This window comes from Pygoscelis adeliae, unplaced genomic scaffold (assembly GCF_000699105.1).
Source record: "Pygoscelis adeliae isolate BGI_AS28 unplaced genomic scaffold, ASM69910v1 Scaffold154, whole genome shotgun sequence".
Taxonomy (NCBI): Eukaryota; Metazoa; Chordata; class Aves; order Sphenisciformes; family Spheniscidae; genus Pygoscelis; species Pygoscelis adeliae.
Window position 1 is genome coordinate 5,706,878 of NW_008825113.1, and position 19,227 is coordinate 5,726,104.

At 47.6% G+C, this 19,227-nt stretch overlaps 1 protein-coding gene across 2 annotated transcripts in view; it reads left to right on the forward strand.

Moving 5' to 3' along the window:
• Positions 1-19,227, forward strand: part of PDE9A (phosphodiesterase 9A) — a 48,863-nt gene that overhangs the window by 12,063 nt on the left and 17,573 nt on the right. Inside the window, exons 2-7 of one of the 2 annotated variants that reach the window (XM_009327992.1) lie at positions 496-566; positions 2,173-2,250; positions 2,573-2,616; positions 9,674-9,728; positions 10,559-10,629; positions 15,316-15,400. In XM_009327992.1, coding sequence (XP_009326267.1) covers positions 496-566; positions 2,173-2,250; positions 2,573-2,616; positions 9,674-9,728; positions 10,559-10,629; positions 15,316-15,400 — 404 coding nt within the window. The remainder of the gene's footprint in view (positions 1-495; positions 567-2,172; positions 2,251-2,572; positions 2,617-9,673; positions 9,729-10,558; positions 10,630-15,315; positions 15,401-19,227) is intronic. The other variant, XM_009327993.1, reaches the window with a different exon arrangement.

Here is a 19,227-nt window from a genome sequence, read left to right on the forward strand (position 1 = left end):
TACAGCCTGATGGCAGGAAATTTGGCCTAACCTGGGGGGGGGAAAAACCTCTGTTCTGTTTCAAGTAAGCTTAAGCTGGTATAGTCCAAAAAGCAGTGCCCTTTTATACCATCCAAGGACCTCCCCAAATCTGGGCTGTTTTCTTCCTAAATCTGGGCTCTTACATCCTTAAATTTGCAGTTGTTATCATCCTGCAGCAATACTGCATTATGAGATACCGTTTGCTCTCAGTTCACATACGTTATTGCTCTACTTCTGAATAGCGCAATTAGGTCTCCAGAGCCTGCTTGCTTTATCGAAAAAAGCACAGGTATTAAACAGGAGTAGAGAAATATTCCAGCTCACAAGTCAAATCAGATAATTGAAGTGGTAGGATGAGCCTTAAAATTAGCCCAGTTCACGCCTGAATAGAGTTCATATCGCACTGGGAACTAACCGTCCTTTCTCTTCTTTGTCTTTCCTTTTTTTTTCCCCTGCTGCTGTTTGGTTTGGAAGGTGATCTTTAGTAAATATTGCAACTCCAAAGATATCATGGACCTCTTCTGCATTGCAACAGGGTTACCAAGGTAGGTCTCTCTTTTAATTTGCCCAGCCCTGAGTGCACCTACCAGTTATACCTCAGCACTACATTTTTGCCCATATTGAGTGAAACGCAACCATATGCTTAGAACCTGTTTTTTAGTGGAAAAGATGGGGCCAATGAGAAGCATTGCCACGAGGTGATAAGCTTTCTATTTAGATACAGTACCATCTAATCCCAGGTATGGAACAGTCAAACACAAAGTACCCCAGCAGAACCACTTTATAGAACATAAATATCGCCAAGTCCGTTGCCCAGGCCAAGTATTTCCTCATTTATAGAATCATAGAATCATTAAGGTTGGAAAAGACCTCGAAGATCATCAAGTCCAGCTGGCAACCCAACACCACCATGTTGTCCTGCAAAAGTCCATGCATCTCTCCTGCTGTGATTTCCTGTAGGGTTTGTTTCTCTTACCTTCAACCTAGAGAGAAGCATCCAACTTAAATCCCTGTGTTGAGAGGGACCCAGGATCAGGTGTTGGTGTGTGTCAGGGTGGGAGAGGCCGGCGCGTGGTGGAGGGTGGCACAGTGTAGCACCCAGCCACTTCTGCACCGCCTGTTCAGGGCGGTGGTGCAGGAGGAGGGAACCCCCCTAGTCACATCTAGAAGGGGGCATCTGCTGTCTGCATACGGGCCTTGAGCAGCACAGGCCAGATGCACAGCAGCATGCAAAAAGCCATAGTCTTTACCTTTGTACAAACAGGTTTACAATACAGAAAAAGTACAGGAAAAAACAAGCCAATCCTTTAATCACGGGTTTATTGCATGGCTCCAGCTCTGGGGATCGAAAGAGAAAATTGTCTATATTGACTCAGCATTTGCATAAACTGCTGGACAGAATTAATGCCCTTTGCTGTTTATCCTGGCTATTTCCTCTCATTTGACATTACAGAGGTTATTAACTCTCACTTGCCTATGATGTCAAATACTTCCACTCCATCACCCAGGAAACTGTTTAGCAGTTTTAGTCATTCATGAACAGGGTGTTCACTGCGTAGTTGTAATTTTATTTTTATTAGAAGACTTCCAAAGAACTGTTCATTGAAATGAACCAGGGTCCTGGAGCCAGAGTAAACCTCCAAGGTTTACATCTGAGCCTATGAGATCACACCTAGCACAGTATAAAAAAGCAAAGGCCTCATATTCAGCATTTGTTTTGTTTGTTTTGGTAAAGGAGCAACTAGACAATTTTAAGACATTCATAGCACCGGTAGTCATTTGTATAGTGTGAGTCAATACACAGCTGCCGAGTCAATGTATAACAAAACATAGCTTTTTAATAGAAATTACTAGTTGATGAGTCAACAGAATACATGACTTAGCAGGGAGCAAAGTCTGCTCTGAGATCAAAGATGATCACACTTAACATTTTGCCAGAAACATCTCTGGTAATTGAAATGGGTGAAGCATCAAGCCTACCCCATCCTGTGCTTTCACCCTTTCTGCACCAAGGTAAAATGGGTCCAAGACAGTGCCAGGCCAGGCCAGGAGTACTGCAGGAGAGAAGATGGCTGTGCACCGTATGCAGCAGCACAGCATTTCAGCCAGCATTTCTAGGTCAAATAAACCTCCTTGAAACTTGCTTTTCAGGAACACAACAATCTCCCTTTTGACGGCAGACAATTGTATGGTATCCATTGATCCGACAATGCCTGCAAACTCAGAGAGGTAAGCCTTCAAAAATGGGGTCAAGCCCAAGGGAAGGGGTGGTGGTTGCCTGCAGATGCCTTTTGTGTGCAGGGAGGTGAGCAACTCCCTGGAGGGAGGGAGATGACAGCAAGAATTGCATGCTGGCTTATAACACTAATGCCTGCTGGTTTTGAAGATTTTTGCTTGTTATTAAAGTAGGAGTAATTGTCTGAGGAAAAAATACTGCTTTTAAGTGTTTAATGTAGAACATCTGTTCCCATCCCACCCTGTTTGCTGTCAAATATGAAATACAAACTTCTTTCTGAGTGTTGCTAACATCAACCCGCTCTGACTCTTCCAGGTCTCCATACAAAGTGATACCTGTTGCCACTGAGCAGCTCTCAGGTAAAACGACCCTTTTGAACTGAATTTACTAAAGCTGAATTTGCAAACATTTGCACGTGGAAATTATGTGGCTATGATGCAAGAAAGAAAGAAAGATGACGCTGTCTTGGTTGTAGCTATGGCAGAATAAGAAGTGTTTGATCACAGTGTTCTGGAGAAAAGCTAAAAAAAGGTCCCCAGATTTCAAAGTATTTGAGGGTGAGGTGGAATGGCTGGGGTCCAGGGGACTTTCACAGTGCTTAACTCTGGTCTGACTCAGCACCGCTGATGTCTTGGGGAAAGTTTCGCATGGAGCAGTGGTTTCTTTCAGGCAATGCAGACGATGTTTGAAAGCCTGTCCTGCAGTGTTTTGTTAAACTTTTTCACCTCTCAGCAAAGCTCTGCTGGAAAGCTGAGCACAACATTTGAACCCCATGTTACTTCCAAACGGCTGAGGCGAGAGCATAATTTCTGTTGTGGGCATGGTAGCTCTAAGTGTAATAAATATTTAAATACACCTGAAAAGATTAAAGAAGGCCTGGTTGAAAGAACACATCTGGAACACCTTCCCCAGCGCACAGTGCTGTTGTACTCCACAGGCAGGACTGCAGTGGCACTTCTACCATTTCTCTTTGCCTGCCAGTGTCATGCTCAGGCCAGTAGCTCTCAGACACCAGAGCAGAGCATTTGCTTGGAGAAATTCCTGTAGGGCATCTGGCTCACGGTCTCTCTTAGCAGTGCAACTGCAGTATCTCCTGCCTCTCGCTCCAAGGCAGCCTGAGCAAGAGCCCTAGCCTGTACACTGCGGAGCTATAGGGAGAGGCTGGCCACTGAGGCAGGGGCTGCAGAAGGGTAGGAGACGTCAGCTGGAGACACAGTTTGGAGCAGTAAAATGAAAAGATAGGAGGGACAAGGGGCAAGAGGTTAAGGTTATCTTGGAAACGTAGACTGCACAGAAAGAACAGGAGGGAGCCAGAAAGTCTTGGGCTGGAAAAAGTAGTTTGCAGGAACGGGTGAGGCTCTTAGATTAGGGGCAAGGCAGTTTTGCTGGTCCCACCTGTCTTCTTGCTAATGCTAATTGCAGGTCCCACCTCTTCTTGCTTAGGCTCCTGTGCTACACAAGAAAACATAGTGTCTCACAGCACCGCCTGTTTTTAGATGGGGAGACGGAGGGAACCAAAGCTACTCTCTGAGGTACCCGTGTCTGCTGCAGCAGAAACATCTGTAGGAAAAGGGCACAGCAAGGCAGTGTAGGAGGATGTGCGGGGGGGACAGAGAGGCAGCAGCGGGGAGCTTGTGCATGCAGAGAGCAAAGGCAAATTGAGAGCAAAAAGAACAAAGAAGCTAGGAAACAGGGACGAACTTTATCACAGTAAGATTTGTTACAAGCCATAAACAGGTCCCATGTCAGTGATTGCCGCTGTTGCCAGAAGGAAGTAGTCAAAGCCGAGGGACGCACATGACTGCTAAGGGAAAAGAAGCTGTCTCCTTATTGTAACAAACTCTGCTGGAACAGCATCACTCTTCTGGTCCAGGAGTACACTATTTCCATTATCAGATCAGAAAAGGTGGGGTCTTAACTGGAGCGTGTGTCTCTGTGTACCAGCTGGCATGGGTAATCAATAGCCATTTGCCCCAAGACAGAGAAAGACCAGCAAACAGAGCCAGCGGGGCTGGAAAATGGCAAGAAAAATTCTGGTGGTAGGTTGCCAAAACATAAGACAGTCTGCTACAGAAAGAGGACGAAAGTTGAACGGAGTGTGATGGAACTAATGTTCCTTGGTATCTGTTTCTCTTTCACGTGGGTTGCCATTAATCTTAAGCATTCCTGACATTTTGCTGAGAGTAGGAAGAATAAACAGAGTGGGAAATTGTTCCTCTTCATTAAAAGAAAAAAACCAGCTCTGTTCTAGTCTTCACTTCTTAAACAAACAACTCTGCGTGATTCTGCTTCCCAAAGCAACTTGTCCAAATGCATGCCAAAAAAGGGGTCACCCCAATTTTTACAGCAGTGGGAGGTAATGCACCTCTTTTCAGCAGTATCCCAGGCAGCTGGAAAAGAGTGACGCATGCTTCAGTGGAACAAAGACTGCATAAAAGGTGGGACTGGAAAATACGATCCTTTGGGAGGAAAATATAAGCAGTGGCTTTTATCCAGCAGAGGAGATATCCACCAGAGTCCTGCTAAGAAACCATTCTTCATTTCCTGGCCATAGTCATGGGAGAGTGTTGGAATTTAAAAAAATTATTATTCCAGTGAGCATCCATTGGATGCAGCGGCGATCGCCGTATCACTACGGGGTCAGCTGTCTGCAAGGCAAAGGCGGGGGCCCAGCTGGCCGGCTCTGAGCCTGTGGGACCGTTGCATCACGTGCTGTCCCTTCTCCCGCGGCCCCGGACCAGAAGGCGCGCGGCTGTCCGAGCAGAGCATCAAACCCCCAGTGCCAAACCCTTCCTTCTCTCTGGGGTGTTTAAACTCCCAAGCCCATCGAACGGGTATCTTCTCTCTCCCGACAGCGGAAAGGCTCTGGTCTGCATCCTCGCGGCGGAACAAACTGATGGCTGTGTTGTGGTTGTAATTAGTAGGGTTCAGGCACTCTGCAGTATTGGTGGAGATGCCAATTAAATGAACAAATCCTACTAGCAGCATACTCTTGAGAAATAAAATTGCTGTCTGTTACATTTCTGATAGTGCAGAGAAAGGAGCTGTTGTGAAGCTCAAGTGAGCCTGATCCACCACGGTCCTAAACGGGGGGGAACATGCGCAGGGGCTTTCCTAGCGCTCCAAAGTTAGGGCAGCAAAGCGCACAGGCAGCTGAACAAGCCCTTAAAGTTGTCACCAGGGATGTGACCTGAAAGAGCATGACATGGGCCGAGCTCAGCCCCAGCTCTCTCTGCACGTCTGTCTCCAGCTTGTCCTGGTGGGTCCTTCAACACAAACATCCCCTCATCCCTGGGGAAACGGGTGAGGAAACCCAAAGAGAGTAGTGCCCGATCGGGATGGAGGCCAGCACACGGGGAGAGCTCGCCACCTGCCACTCCTTGCTCAACAGCCTCAGCGCCGGGGAACCCTGCCAGCGTCAGAGCCGCTTGGCCAGGCTGAGGCTGTAGGCAGCGCCTTTGCCTCCCACTTCACTTGCTGTTCAGTTATTTGCCTTTTCAACTAACGAGCTATCTAGCACTTGCACAGAGGAAAACCCACAGTCTCTCCCCAGGGATATCGGCTTGCAGCGGGAGAGCTAGCTCGACCAAGACCTGCCTGCTAGAAGGCCCACATCTGAATCGGTGCTAGCCCTGCCTTGCCCGCTGCTGAGCCCACAAGTGATGTGTACAGCTGCACCAGAGGTCTCTGGGACTGCTTTTTTCCCCGGAATGATTAAATACACAAGATCTGGTGCAGATTGCTATTGGTAAAGTGACAGAAGCTTGTCACTGTGTCTAAATCTTCTTATTCAGGGATGTCTCTCTTCTCCTTTTGGAGGCATATTCATGCTCGCAGCTCAGGCAAGAGGGAAAAGGCAGAGACTGTGAGAGAAAAAAACCCTCCTGCCTGCTGCTTCTTACACGCGTCCCACGTGGATGCGTGCATTGCGATGGGGGCAACTGCTCAACTGCTTCAGGATTACTCACATAAGCAGGGACTTGCATGCGGTAGCCCGAATTAACCTGAGCTGTCAAGTGAATTTGGCACTCAATATGACGTGATTCACAGACGTGGGCTTGGACTTGAAGCACACCCTTTCCTGAGGCTTTTGTCTACCTGGCTGTTTGTTTTTTTAAATCCCTCTGACTGCCCAGATCCAAACAAACCACAGAAAGGGAAGTACAGACGGGAGCCAGAGGTACAGGCACACGTGAGAAAGAGGCCGTGTGGCAGGAATTCGCCAGCCTGACACTGGCAGGGAAAGGTAGATGCCCACGTCCTCGCAGCCTTGCTTGGCCACAGCAGAAAAGACAGGGGGAACCAACCCACCCCCACAACCCCATGCACTCCCCGCTTGCACCTCGTTGAGGCTGGCAGGATGGCGAGGGGAGCCGGGGAGGGCGGGAGGATGGAGGTGGCTCCCCGGCCGTGGTCCCGGGGTGTAAGACGGGGGAGGAACAGCCACTGCCAAGCAGAGCGGTGAGAAGCAGAGGGTGCATGCCAGTGGATTATAAGCCATCTGTGTCAGTGCACGCGTAACCTGAGCTGCCCCAGCGTGTACCTAGTCCCCGTCTGGCAGGGAAGGTGCATGCTTGCTGCCAGCCCTCCGACCCGGCCGCGGTGGGAGCCGCAGGAAAAAGTGCTGCTGCCATATTCCCCCGCACCTGCTTTCTGCCCAGACCTGCTGAAGACGGGGCTGGTGGGAGGGAGGGAAAAATGGCTCCTTGCTCTGTGACGCCCCGGCCAAGCTCCCTGCTGAGCTTGGCAGGGGCCAGCAGGCGAGAAGCCAAAGTCCCTGTGCCCGCAGCGAGCGCGGGACTGAGCTGTGGGAAGCCCGGGGAGGCCTGAGCTGGCCTGTCCCCTGCCCAGCATTACGCTATTGCAGCATCTTCTGGAGGGGATTTTCCTAATTTTCCTTTGTCAGCTCCAAAACGCCATGCGTATTGTGCAAAAATCTGACTTGCTGAACACCTGCATTTGCAAACGTTGCACATTCACAGTGCCGGTGGGGGGTGAGCTGAGAAGAGGGTTGCTGTTGGCTTTTGGGTTACTGCAGGCAGGAGCTGGCGACCCTTGGCAAGGTGCACAGATTGCATCTGCCCATGCTACCTGCAGTCAAATTTCCTTTTCCCAGAGGGAATCGCAGCAAAACAAATGAAGCAACTGAGGGAAAAGGTAGCTGCACGCACCTGGGGTGTCAGCCCTGCCCAGAGGTATAAAAAAAAAAGAAGACAGAGGGTAATGAAGGGAGTAAAAGGACACCTAGCCTTCTTGTTTTACAAAGGAGTGGGCAAGCGAGGCTAAATGATGTTGGTACGATGTCTCATTTTCTTCAGAACCAGGGGTTAGCAGAGGTCTTCCCCTCGGAAAGGAACAGGACAAAGAAATGGATCTTTGTCTCTTTAAGATGAGACGAACTGCCACTCTTAGTCATATATCTTTACTGCACCCTAGGGTTATAAAAACATACATCTTCATTTTGAACGTCTTTTATTACATCCATAAACATCAGATTGCAGCTGACTGTTCCCTGGATGAGAATGTCCTAGTACTCCAAGTGAGTTTTGACAGGGGGAGGGAGTGAAAGTAAGATTGTTGGTTTTTTTTACTGGAACGGTGTTTATAGGGAACTTGTCAGTCTCTGGCATGCTACAGCCACTGTCAGAGAGCTGAGCGGCACCGAAGTGAGAGGACACGGGTTTCTCTGCTTATTCTCACTGTTGGATTCTGGTACCATCCCAGGTGCTGCATACGGTAAGCTTTCCTCCCGTCTTAAATAGGACGCGGCGTTTGCTTTGTTTCAGCACTTGGGTTTTCAAATGGGTTTTGTGAGAAAACTGAAAAATGGGTCTCTGTGAAAAGAACTAATCTCTTCATTTGCTCTGCTAGCCACTCTGCTGGGAGTCGGATCGCAGCAAAAAAAAAAAAGACGGAATTAGATCTGAGATTTTCAGAGCACAGAGTGCTTGCTCCAGTTTAGAGACACGGGGGTGACAGCCAAATTGTTTTGACCAGAAAAGTTAATGCTCTTGACAAATATTCCTGACATCTGTAATACCTGAGGAATTGCAAATCCTTTCAACAGGTACAAGAGCTATTACTTAGAAATACATTGTAAATGCTGGGCTGTATTTCTGTCTGCTGTTTTTTGCCTGGGTGATTGCACTCGTGAGGCATCGTGCTCCCTCAGGCAAGTGCAAGAAGTAGCTTCAGAAATGCCATCAGGGTATTTCTACGTAGGGTATAAATGGATGTTCTGTAATCTGCAGCACATATATGAGAGCATGCAATGTTTCTTTTTCCTTGGTTTTCCTGAGAAACCAAGAGTACATCCACATCGCAGGCATGAGAACGACTGCAGCACAGTGCAGTTTAAATTAGCTGGTGGGGGAAAGTGGGAGCAATCTCAAAACAGCAGCTCACAGCTCAGCAAAGGTGATTTAAGCTTCCCCTGTCTGCATGACTACAGTGTGGACAGACTGAAAGATGGGAAAACATTGCTATCATACTTCTTCCTTCCGAAAGTGTACTGTTCCTCGAAATCTAGGGTCTTGTTTTAAGGACTCGTTTGCTTTTCCCTGCGTTAGTGATTGCAATCCTGTGATGGTCCCAGGAAGGGGCTGAGGCTTCACCAGGCTGACTTTCCCAAGCCGGCTGAAGCGCCTGAGTGCTGGAGTTGGCAGTGGGAGGCGGAGAGCTACCGGTGCAAATGCTCCCAGTGCAGCCACTGCCGCAGCAGCTCAGGCAGCGATGGGATCCCCATGGGATCCCCGCGGTGGCTCTGTCCAAGTTGTGTTCTCAAGGGAAAAGGGGTTGGGAAACTTGTGCCCCGCTGTGTCCATCCCATGAACCAGGAAGGGTGGACCTCATTCTGCAAGGACAGTCACTTTAGCATCTCATGTTTGCCTGAAGTTTATGCATAGCAGTACGAGCCTTATGAATTTGCACCAAAAAATTGATCTCCAGGATAATGTCCCAGTGTAAATCTGAAAGGCAAGCTGGGTTTTCTTGTGTTCATGTGCTATTGTGTTGTTCGTGGGCACTCTGGCACAGTGTGTTGATGGTGCAGAGGCAGTCCTTGTGAGCCAGACCTTTCAAAAGCAGACGGCGATTCTGGGTGTCCCACCCAAGGAATGCGAAAGGGGTCTCCTTTCCAGAGAGTGCTGCCTTAAAACAAGCCACCTCTCAGAGACCCAGCACCCCCAAAAAAAAACTTCTGAGAAACCTTACTGTAATCTGCAGGCAGAGGAAGGCAGGTGAGACAAGGAGTCATTCCCAAACGCTGTCACTGTTCAAAGGACCAGAACAACTTTTGGGCTAAATGCCTCATTGTCAGAGCTGGAAGTCTGAGGACGCCGCTTTGCAGCGGGGTTGAGGGTGTCTTCTTTCCTCTGTCATTTTCTGTTATGTCTCTCTCCTTTCTCTTTTTTTCAGAGAAAGAAGAATTGTTCCAGAATTTATTGGGACAGATTGCCGAGCAGTTCTCGAGGTAAGAAGCTTAACATCATTATTAATTTAAAATGCTATTTCTTTTATCAGCCTGAAGTGAAATTTTCACAAGAGGCAGAGGGGCATTTAAGATCTCTTTCAAATCCCACTCTTCCTGCCAAATTTAGGCCTGGTACACACGTTATTTTCTGCTGACAGCAATACGGTATCTTAAACCAAAAGTGATTTGGGTGATTATCTTTGATCTAAAAAGGAGATCAAGTATTAAATATAAATGTTCTTATTGTGCTCCTGCCCTCTTAGGAAGCAAAAGAAATACTTCTTCACTGAACAGTCAAATCATCTGATTTGTTTCATTTTTCCCTTTATCACCCATACATGTCTCTCCTCCGAGAGGGTTTCCGAACATCTGTATAGCTGTTTAATTTATTCCAGCTGTTTTCAGTAAGACAGCTAATCCCACCACAGCTGAGCAAATCACCAGCATAACTCAAAAGGAGGAGGGTTTCAGGGTGCGCAGACACCAAGATGCTGCTGTTAGGCAAAGCATTATCAATTTAGCTTTGCTTCCCTAGGGGGTACAATAACAAGTCACTGCGGACAGAGGGGGTGATGAAGTGTTGCAGAGCCACAGTGCATTCCGAGGGCCATAACAAAATCATTTGTTGTTAATTTTTCTGAAAATTAAACTCGGGTGTATTTTCTGCCCAAATTTTAGCGCTTCCATGGAAAATTTTCTTTTCCTTATGGCAACCACCGTCGGACTGATCAGTCCTCTGAAAAATGTAGACATTTCTAGCAAAAGTCCTTTGCACCTAGGGTAGATATGGCACTAAATGTATAACATTAATACGAGGGTTTTCTTTTCAGGGTTTTTAAAATCAATGAGCTGAAAACGGAAGTAGCTAATCACTTGGCAATGCTGGAGAAAAAGGTTGAATGTGAGTGTCCCTTTACTCGTATCACAGTGGGAACCGGTGCCTCAGAAACCCCCCGCCTCGCTGCCCCCGTTGTACCCCCACTCCATCCCGCTCCTCACAGCCCCTCTGCTTTCTCCAGTCGCTCATGATTTAGCTGGCCTGGGGCCCGAAAAGCCACAGGCCAGCCCGGGGTGAGGTGCGGGGAAGGTGGGAGCCCGTGGTGGCACTGACTGGTGGGGCGAGGCCGGGGAGGGATGCCTGGCTTTGTAGGCATCTGGAGCGCCCCGGCAGGCTCCCCTTCGAGGGGCCGTCGAGCCCCCCACCGAGCTTTGGGCCTGGGGCCATGTCCTCCTGCTACCATGTCCCCATGGCAGAGGGTCTCCACCACCCACCTGCCCGTCCCCCACCTCCAAGCCCTCCGGCCTGCCCTCCCACGGCCCCCCCTGCCCCAGACCCATCCCCCTGTCACTTCCCCTGCACCCAGCGGTGACCCCCATGACTCTGCATGGGCATTCCCCGCAAAACACCTGGACGCTAGCGCTCGCTGCTGCATTTTGTAATTAATTAAAGGAGGGTAACGCAGCTGCCTTCCTTCTACTTTAAGTCAGATATTTGCACAGGTCAAACATGTTGTCTTGCAAAGACACTTTCTCCTTTCAGAAATGCATTTACTGCGTATTAAGCAGTCCGGTCTGTCCCTGCTGCTGACCTAGGCCCGGCGCCAGCACTGAGACCTGACAGTATTTCTGCTAAGCGTCATGTCGCACACCTCCCTCTGCCGGGAGAGGGCCCGAAACGGGGCAAGGCCTTTCCCCGCAGCACGCGTGCATGCTACACGTGCAGCACGAATGCAGCATGAACACCGAAGCATCCGTAAACAGGCGGCGTAGCATGTGCTGAAATAACAGCCGGAGGGTACGTCTCGTCATCTCGCGAGGCAGTAATTTCTGGGCCGCAAACACGGGGGTTCACCCCTCGCTGGCCATATTGCCTGGCAGACTACGAGGCAGCATCAATATCCTCGCTTGTTCAATGTGTTAACAGTAACACAACAGTTTTCAGTTGCTGTGCAACAACCAAGTTAAGTTCATCTGGTCAAAGAGCTCCTTTTCTGGTTTTTGTGGGTTTTTTTTTTTTCCCCCCATGCAGCAGCTGACTTGTTGTTTTTCAGTATATGATGCAGAACACAGACCCCAGAAAGGCAGAGAAGGGGTATGAATAAGGCACTGTCACACAGCACTGTTTTGACACCAAAGGCCACATCCTCGCTGATAGGCAGCATTTAAGTCAGGCGTGGGCAGAGTCTTCCCTGGCATCACAGCTGCAGCAAGCACTTTCTCACTAGAGCTGGCTGGAAAAAAAAAAGTTTCTGGTTCATGGAAGCAGTTGTTTTCTTGAAATTTTCCCCCGACCAGAAGCTACCTTGACCCTGCAGCTGCTCAGTGAGACATGCCTTCGTCAGCAGGGAGAGGAAAAAATGTCCTTATTCACAGAGCAGCTGCAGGGGGACCTCTCCCAGAGGCCACCCCCGCCGCAGGCTGCCGGTGCGGTGGAAGCCCTCTGGCGACGTCCATGGAGGGGGGCACCCTGCGGCATGCCTACCCCCAGCACAGACCTCTGCAAGGAGCCCGGGTAGCAATCCCTCCCAGTCTGCTTAGCTGCAGTTTACCCAAGGCTCCGCTGATTTGTTCTTTTGTCCGAAAGAAAAAAAAGAAAGGAAAAAAAAAAAAGAAAAATTAGCTCAGTCAGTCCACGTTGTCTGTGAAACTTCTCACCAACTCCAGCCTTCAGGGCTAAGTGCCATGGACTAGAGCAAATGAGGCAAGCGTTCCTGTGGGTCTTCCTATCCTCTTGGCAGCCCAGGCGAGAAACTACCCCAGCCAGCTAGGGGCTGCTTTCAGCCACTGGCTCTCCCCGATGACCCCCTGGGACCCTCGGCTGCACCCTGCACACACGCTGCCTTTCAGCACCGGCAGCCGGCGGCAGTGGAGGGAGATAACAAAGATTTGCATGCCGCTGCCGGCGGGGAAGAGTTGTGCGTTTGCACTGTCCGGCGCTTTATTGCTGGTTTAGGGAAGGCAGCATACCCAGAGCTGCCATGCCGTGCAGGTGAACTGAATTCACTGGTCCCCAGATGAGGCTTCTTTCTGTAAGTGGGTCTCTCCGCTGATGGAAATAGCAGCAGATGCAGCAATCTGCTGCCATTCTGCCTGAGCGCTCGCGATCGCATCTCCAGCAGCCTCAGCCTGTGGGAAGGAGCTCCCTGGGTTGCCTGTCTACAAGTGCACCCATCTGCTCGAAATTGGACTTCCAGAATTTGCAACAGAGCCAAATCCGCATCATTTTGAAATAATCCCAGGCTTTCATGTTTAAAAAGCAAAACTGTGAGAGGAAGGGAGCGTCCAACCTCCCTACTCGAGCTGGGCTCCCAGAGGTTTCTTTAAGAGCCGTGTTTCAGTGCTGGATTCAGCCCAAGGATTTCTTTAGACAGCACAGGGTCTTTTCAGGAGGTAGTTCTTGCTGCAGAATAATATAATGGGCCCTTAATCAGTGCACATGACAAGGCAATTTATCATTTGTGAGCCAAATGTGAAAAGAATTGTGCTTTTGTTTTGCCATTTCTCCTACCTCCCTCGGAGATCCCTTTTCCACCACTTTCACATGTGATCTCCAGGATTTCTTCCCCAGAGGGGATATGTGTGTGTGTGGATAAGTGCTCATGACAGCGCTACATCTGCACCTCACATAAAATGTTCTGTGTCCTTCCCATTACTGTCTAGAGACCACATCATAGACGTGTTTTCAAGGAGCCAAATCTTCTAGCTGATTTTTACATCCCATCTAAAGCTTGTGACTTCCCCTTGGAAAATGCGTCCACGCAGAGCAAGCACTGGGAATGCTTTGTCCTGTGGCTTGACTTACTCTGCTCCAGTGTTCGCACAGCAGCCCACACATGAATAAGGAAGCTGGCAAAAACCCTTTACAATTTGTAAGCATCTCACATCTACCTTAAGAAAATAATTATGTAAACTCTCTGCTCCCTGGAGAGGTTTTGGAAGAAAAATAAAGAGATGCAATACGAAAAAATGCTCAGGGCTGCCATTTTGCACCATAACACCTCTTCTCTCTGCAGTTGCCTGCCCCACTACCCTGTCAGTCTGATAACTCTGCTTTGCTCCTACTGCTTCAAATAGGCACTGGCCACCATTTAGACAGCTTGGCAAATGGGCTACCCACAAATTTCTCCTGGATGAATGCACCGAGGTGGCCCATAGCAGCACAGGGCCTGCAGGTCAGCTGCAGGTCAGCTGCAGCTGATCATCGGCAGCTGAACCAAGTACCGAAAAAAGTGCAGCCAGATATCCAGAATGAAGATTTTGAATAAGCAGGACAGCATCTTGCCTGTATCATCACATTGTGATCACCCAAAGAAATTACTTGTAACAATGCTAGACAAAAAAAAATTAATCTGGAAATGGGATTTTTAAGTGGAGGGTATCCCTGTAATCAAGCATAAATCAAAACCCTTTCCCTTTCCTCTCCTACTATGTGGCATTTTGGACTCGGTTTATACACCTCTCTGTTTTTCCCTTTTCCCAGTTCCAGCAGCAATCTTTGTTGTTACTAGCATAAAGAAAACAAAACTGAGGTCTCTGCTTATCTACAGAGTTGTGCCCTTCCAAGGCAGTTTTTTATCACTTACATGCTACCCTCCAGATAAGTGTGATTTTGACTATTATTTTCTAAGAAAGTGACTGAATACTGATTGTACGATTGCACATTCCCTTGAGTTCCCTGAACCACAGCTTGTCCATGCAAACAATGAGTTCAGTAAACAAATGAGCTGTGAAATGATTGCATATGAATGACATGTACTTAATAAATGGTGCTGCATTATGTCCTTGAGCATGCTGATAGTTCAACAAGAGGGAAAGAAAAGGGAGAATATTCTCATACTTGCACTGCATTAGGTTCTCACAGCTACGTGGAATGAAGTGCATCGCTGCATAAACAGGCAATCAAACTTTTTGCCTTGTGGCTCATAATTACATACAGAAGGGGAATATAGGATTTTTTGTGCCACGTGCAGAAATAACTTTTGATTACAAAATTGATTGGCAAAAAGTGACAGATCTTCAATACCTAAAAAAAATGAAATCAATCATTAGAGCAAAACTTTTTAACATTCGTCTCTCTCTCCTGCAGTCTCACTTTGGTTTCTCTGTATCTAGCAATGCCTCTCAGAGCTCGTTAATGCTATGCGTGAACTTTCAAATTAAAACCTTTTATCCTAAAGGGAATTCTAATCCTACCGGGACGTGTTTGCCTAGCTGCGCTTATCACCCCATCACGGGAGGGTTTTTTTTGCTCAGGATTTCCTTTGATTCGTGTTCTATAGCAGAGAAGTGAAGGCACCAGAACTGCTGACTGCTGCTAACAATCGTGGAAAAGCTGAGACGTTATAGCCATTCTGTGAATTAAAATACTGTAGCTATTATCTAAAATTGGCAGCAGAGAATTCCTATGGGTTTTCAAGATATATCGCTTTGGCAGCACCTGCATATGTGAGAACCGGGGCAGACTGTAAGCACTTGCTGGCTCACTGGATAACCCCACTGTTAAAGTCCTTTGAAATTTTGTACAATTGAAACGAGATCCTTCGACTTTCGCCATGGTAACACCCCTGTTGTTTTCCTTTGTTGACAGTGGAAGGCCTGAAAGTAGTGGAGATTGAGAAATGCAAGAGCGACATTAAAAAGATGAGGGAGGAAATGGCAGCAAGAAGCAGCAGGTAAGTTCTGCTTTGGACCTAACCAAAGAAATAAGCATCTGGTTTCAAACCCTAATGCGATGTTTCCGCAGAATTGAGTTACCTGCTGGGCTTAGAAGTAAAGGAGCAAGGAAACCAATAACCATTAAGGACAGTGGCTTTAATTTAACATTTGAAGATCTATAGCCATTCGACTGTTAAAATAGCTCGGGCTGCGGGAATAGAGAAAAAGGTCTTGCAACAGAGAGTTATTTTTCACCATACAGAATGGGAATTCTTCATCCAGATTTACTAGGAGAGAGGGAAAAGGAAAAGAACTTCTGCAAAGTGCAGTGTTTGGTTGGGAACCAGTTAACGCTCGAATCAGCTCCAATATATTCTGGGAAAATATCAAATAAATATGTAGCAGCTCTTCTAATTATGATCTCATGCTATTATAAAACATCCATTTCAATTTCAACAAGAAATTGAGAATTTACTTTCTAATTCAAGGGCTCACTGTGATTGTGAAGCTTGGTTTCACTGTAATTAAAACAACAGCAGAAAAAAATTGCATTTTGTACGGTATGTGGTCTCAGCTGGAAAGTCTGCCCCCTGTGTCACTGAAATACCCCATTAGGACAAACAAATCATCACTGTGAGATTATGAAAACTTCTGGGAAGGTTGCTCAAAGTGTGGGTGAAGGGGATTTTTCTCAGCAAATGTAACTATGCTATCTTGACAGCCTCTCTCTTTTTCTTCATTTGGGGTCAAATTCTCTGACCTTTAATCAAAGCTATTTCCTATTGAGGGCAATGGGAGATTTGCTAAAAGAACCAGGCTTTATAATCACTCGCTTTTATAAATTTTGCTTTCCAGATATGTCAGGAGGCACAATGTTAATACGTTCCTTTTAAGTCTAAGGCCAAATTCAGCTGTCATACTAGCATAAATGCAGAGTAACATTATTAACCTCAGATCTGCTCCAGATTTATACCAGTAGGATGGATTGCAGTTTGCCCTGGGACTTGCATCATTTCTTGTTCAGGTGTGTGAGGAATTCTCATTAGAAAAATCAGAGCTCGGATTGGCAGCAAACGCAAAAACACGTATGCTGATTTGTGCCGGGTGTGATGTGAATAACGTGTGTGCCCGTGCATGTGTCTTTGCTTTTCCTCGACTGTTATGGGGAGCTGGGAGAGCTGCATTTATGAGCACAGTGATGCACAGGCAGGTATGGAATTAAAACCAAAAAAAGAAGTTGTGGCAACTTCACATTCACCCAGTTGCCGCCACACACATCAGGAAGTCCCAGCAGCAGCCATGACTCATTCCTGTCCCAGACCTTGCCACCTTACAATCTATATTTTGTAGTATAAACAGCAATCTGTTAACAAGAAAAACAAGAATGGGGAGTGCTGCATCTGCCCAGTGCAGCTGGCTCCAGCTGAGGTGTAGTCTTTGCTGAGCGCTTCTAGTGGGATATGACAGCTGCCAAAAGTCAGAGACCAGCATGGAGTGTGATGCTGGAAAGCTGTGGTAAAAATGGGTGCGGTGCTCAGCAGCAGGCAGTGCTGGGCACAGACACCCAAGCTAGTTTGCTCTGAGCTTGCACTGCATAGCTGCTTTAGCTGAAGCAGGAGCCTAACTCACTGCTCAGCATCACTTTGTGCTGTATCGATGTGGCAGCTACCTGTCACAGCTCTTCTTGGTTGCCTGGAGCTGGGTCTTCCTCCTCCCAGCTGCACAAAAGCTCCTCCTCCTGGCACAAAATCCTCCCCATGGTTAACTGTTTCCTGAGTGCTTGGGTCTCAAAGCAGCAGCTAGATGTGGCCAGGTTCAGCGTATAACCAGGGGTGGCTACAAGTCACCTCTTCTTGCTATCAGTGAGGAGAGGATGCTCCTTGGTGGCTGGCCATTAAGAGGGACCCCATCGGGAGCTGCTGAGGAGTGAGCTGTGGTTCCCTATTCCTGGACGACCACGGCTCCACAGGGGCCATGCCACTAGCCCGCGGTGACCCCAGCCTAGGGGTGCTTCACCCCAGAGTGGCTGAGCAAGCTCTCTCCAATTGGCGTGAGATATGTGCGTGCTTTGGGGGGGACAGAGGCATCCCAGGGCAAATGGAAATGGTTTTGCTCCTATTTAGACTTGTCATCCCTTGCGCAATGTCATTTGCTAGATAACGCGTTACAGTTGCAATTAGAGATCACATCTAAATTTAATTAATATATAAGTATGTGTGAGTGCATATATTCCTTCAATAATATCAGTGTACACAGCCGTATTCTTTTATGTTTACATATTCTTACATTTGCTGTTACATTACCAAACAACAGAGTAAGAACAGCTAAGTTTATAAAAGTAATCACACACAGTGAATTGTGCATCCCTCCTCTTCAGAAGAGCAAAGCAGCCCCACTTGCATCCCCTCAGATTGCTTTTTTCGCTAGTCTGCTTTTTGTGCTCACGACTGGCAGATGCTAATAACATTATAGCGTCATTTAAAATCATGATCATTTGCAGATACAGTTTTACATTTGTAAAGGTCTGATGCATCCTGGCTCTGGTGTGTTCCCCAGTGCGGTAGGATGAAGGCTTCAATGTCTTAATACAGCTGGGGATTACAGATAGTTGGCTGACCCTCAGCTAACCCTGGCAGCCAGTTCCAATTAGGGCAAGGAATGCCCCAATCTCACTATTTTTATCCTACTAATACCCCTCACAGTGGTGTTTTGAGGAAACAGCTTTAGAAATTATTAAGACAGCTTTCCACCAGCTGAGAATCTCCTTAAACAGGGCAGGAAAAGGCAGCTGGCTGAAGCCAGATGACCACCATGAACTATAAGATGACATAACTTTTGCAGGATTCAGACAGCACCATCAGAAATGATAGCAGATATCAATGTTAAGAGGAGAAAAGAAAAGAGACCCGGACCAATTCCCAACAGAGACGAGAAGCACTAAAAATAGACACAATACAGAACACGTGAAATAATTAAAAAAGGGACAAATGAAGTTAATGGAATACTTTTGTTGTCTTCTTTGGAGGGTTTCTTCTAGCTTCATTTGGCAGGAGGCTTTAAAAATGGGAAAGGATAATCCAAACGTTAGGACTACAGGGATAAATGCAAAATGCAAGCAGATCAACATCACATGAGAGTTATTAAATTCCATGTGACCAACTACCTGGGAAACACATGTTGAATTAAAGTATCACAATTGCCATGGGTGATACCACAGAGCTCTCAGTTTTGTTGTGCCCCCCGTGGCTGTAAGGCAAGAAATTGCTCTCGCGCTGCAATGCAGCAACCTAGATGTTCTGCAAAGGCTGTAAGGCTGGTGTGCACCTCCTGCTGTCATGGTCCTCTGCTCAGATGGGATAGCATCAGGTTGGCTCTTCCACATGCAGCGGAAGGAAGAGTAGATAACTGGCAGTGGGTGCTGGTGTTAATAACCAGACAAGTGTTAATTACCTGTAATTGCTGGCAGCGGCTCACTTCCTCCAGGACTGGGGAGCCAAGCAGACTCTGTCTGCCGAGTCTGTGCCTCACTGCTGTTGTCCTGCCTGAAGGGCAGCAGGCAAGATGGTCATGCCATCAAAATGGATGGTCTTACCCAAGCTTTTACCGAGGCCTGGAGCTGGGCTGCATAAGCCATGGGCTCAGTAGGTGCCTACACTAGTAAATAAGCACAGGCATGCCAGGGTCCATACTCAACGTGGCCCCAGGCAGGGCTCTGCCGTCCTCTGCCATAGGACGACTATGCCTGCCACAGACAGCAAGCTGCTCGCTGAAAGGAAAGTTACTTGGTTTAAATAGGAGTGATTGGGTATCCATGGATACTTGTCTGAAGAAGACAGACGCTCTT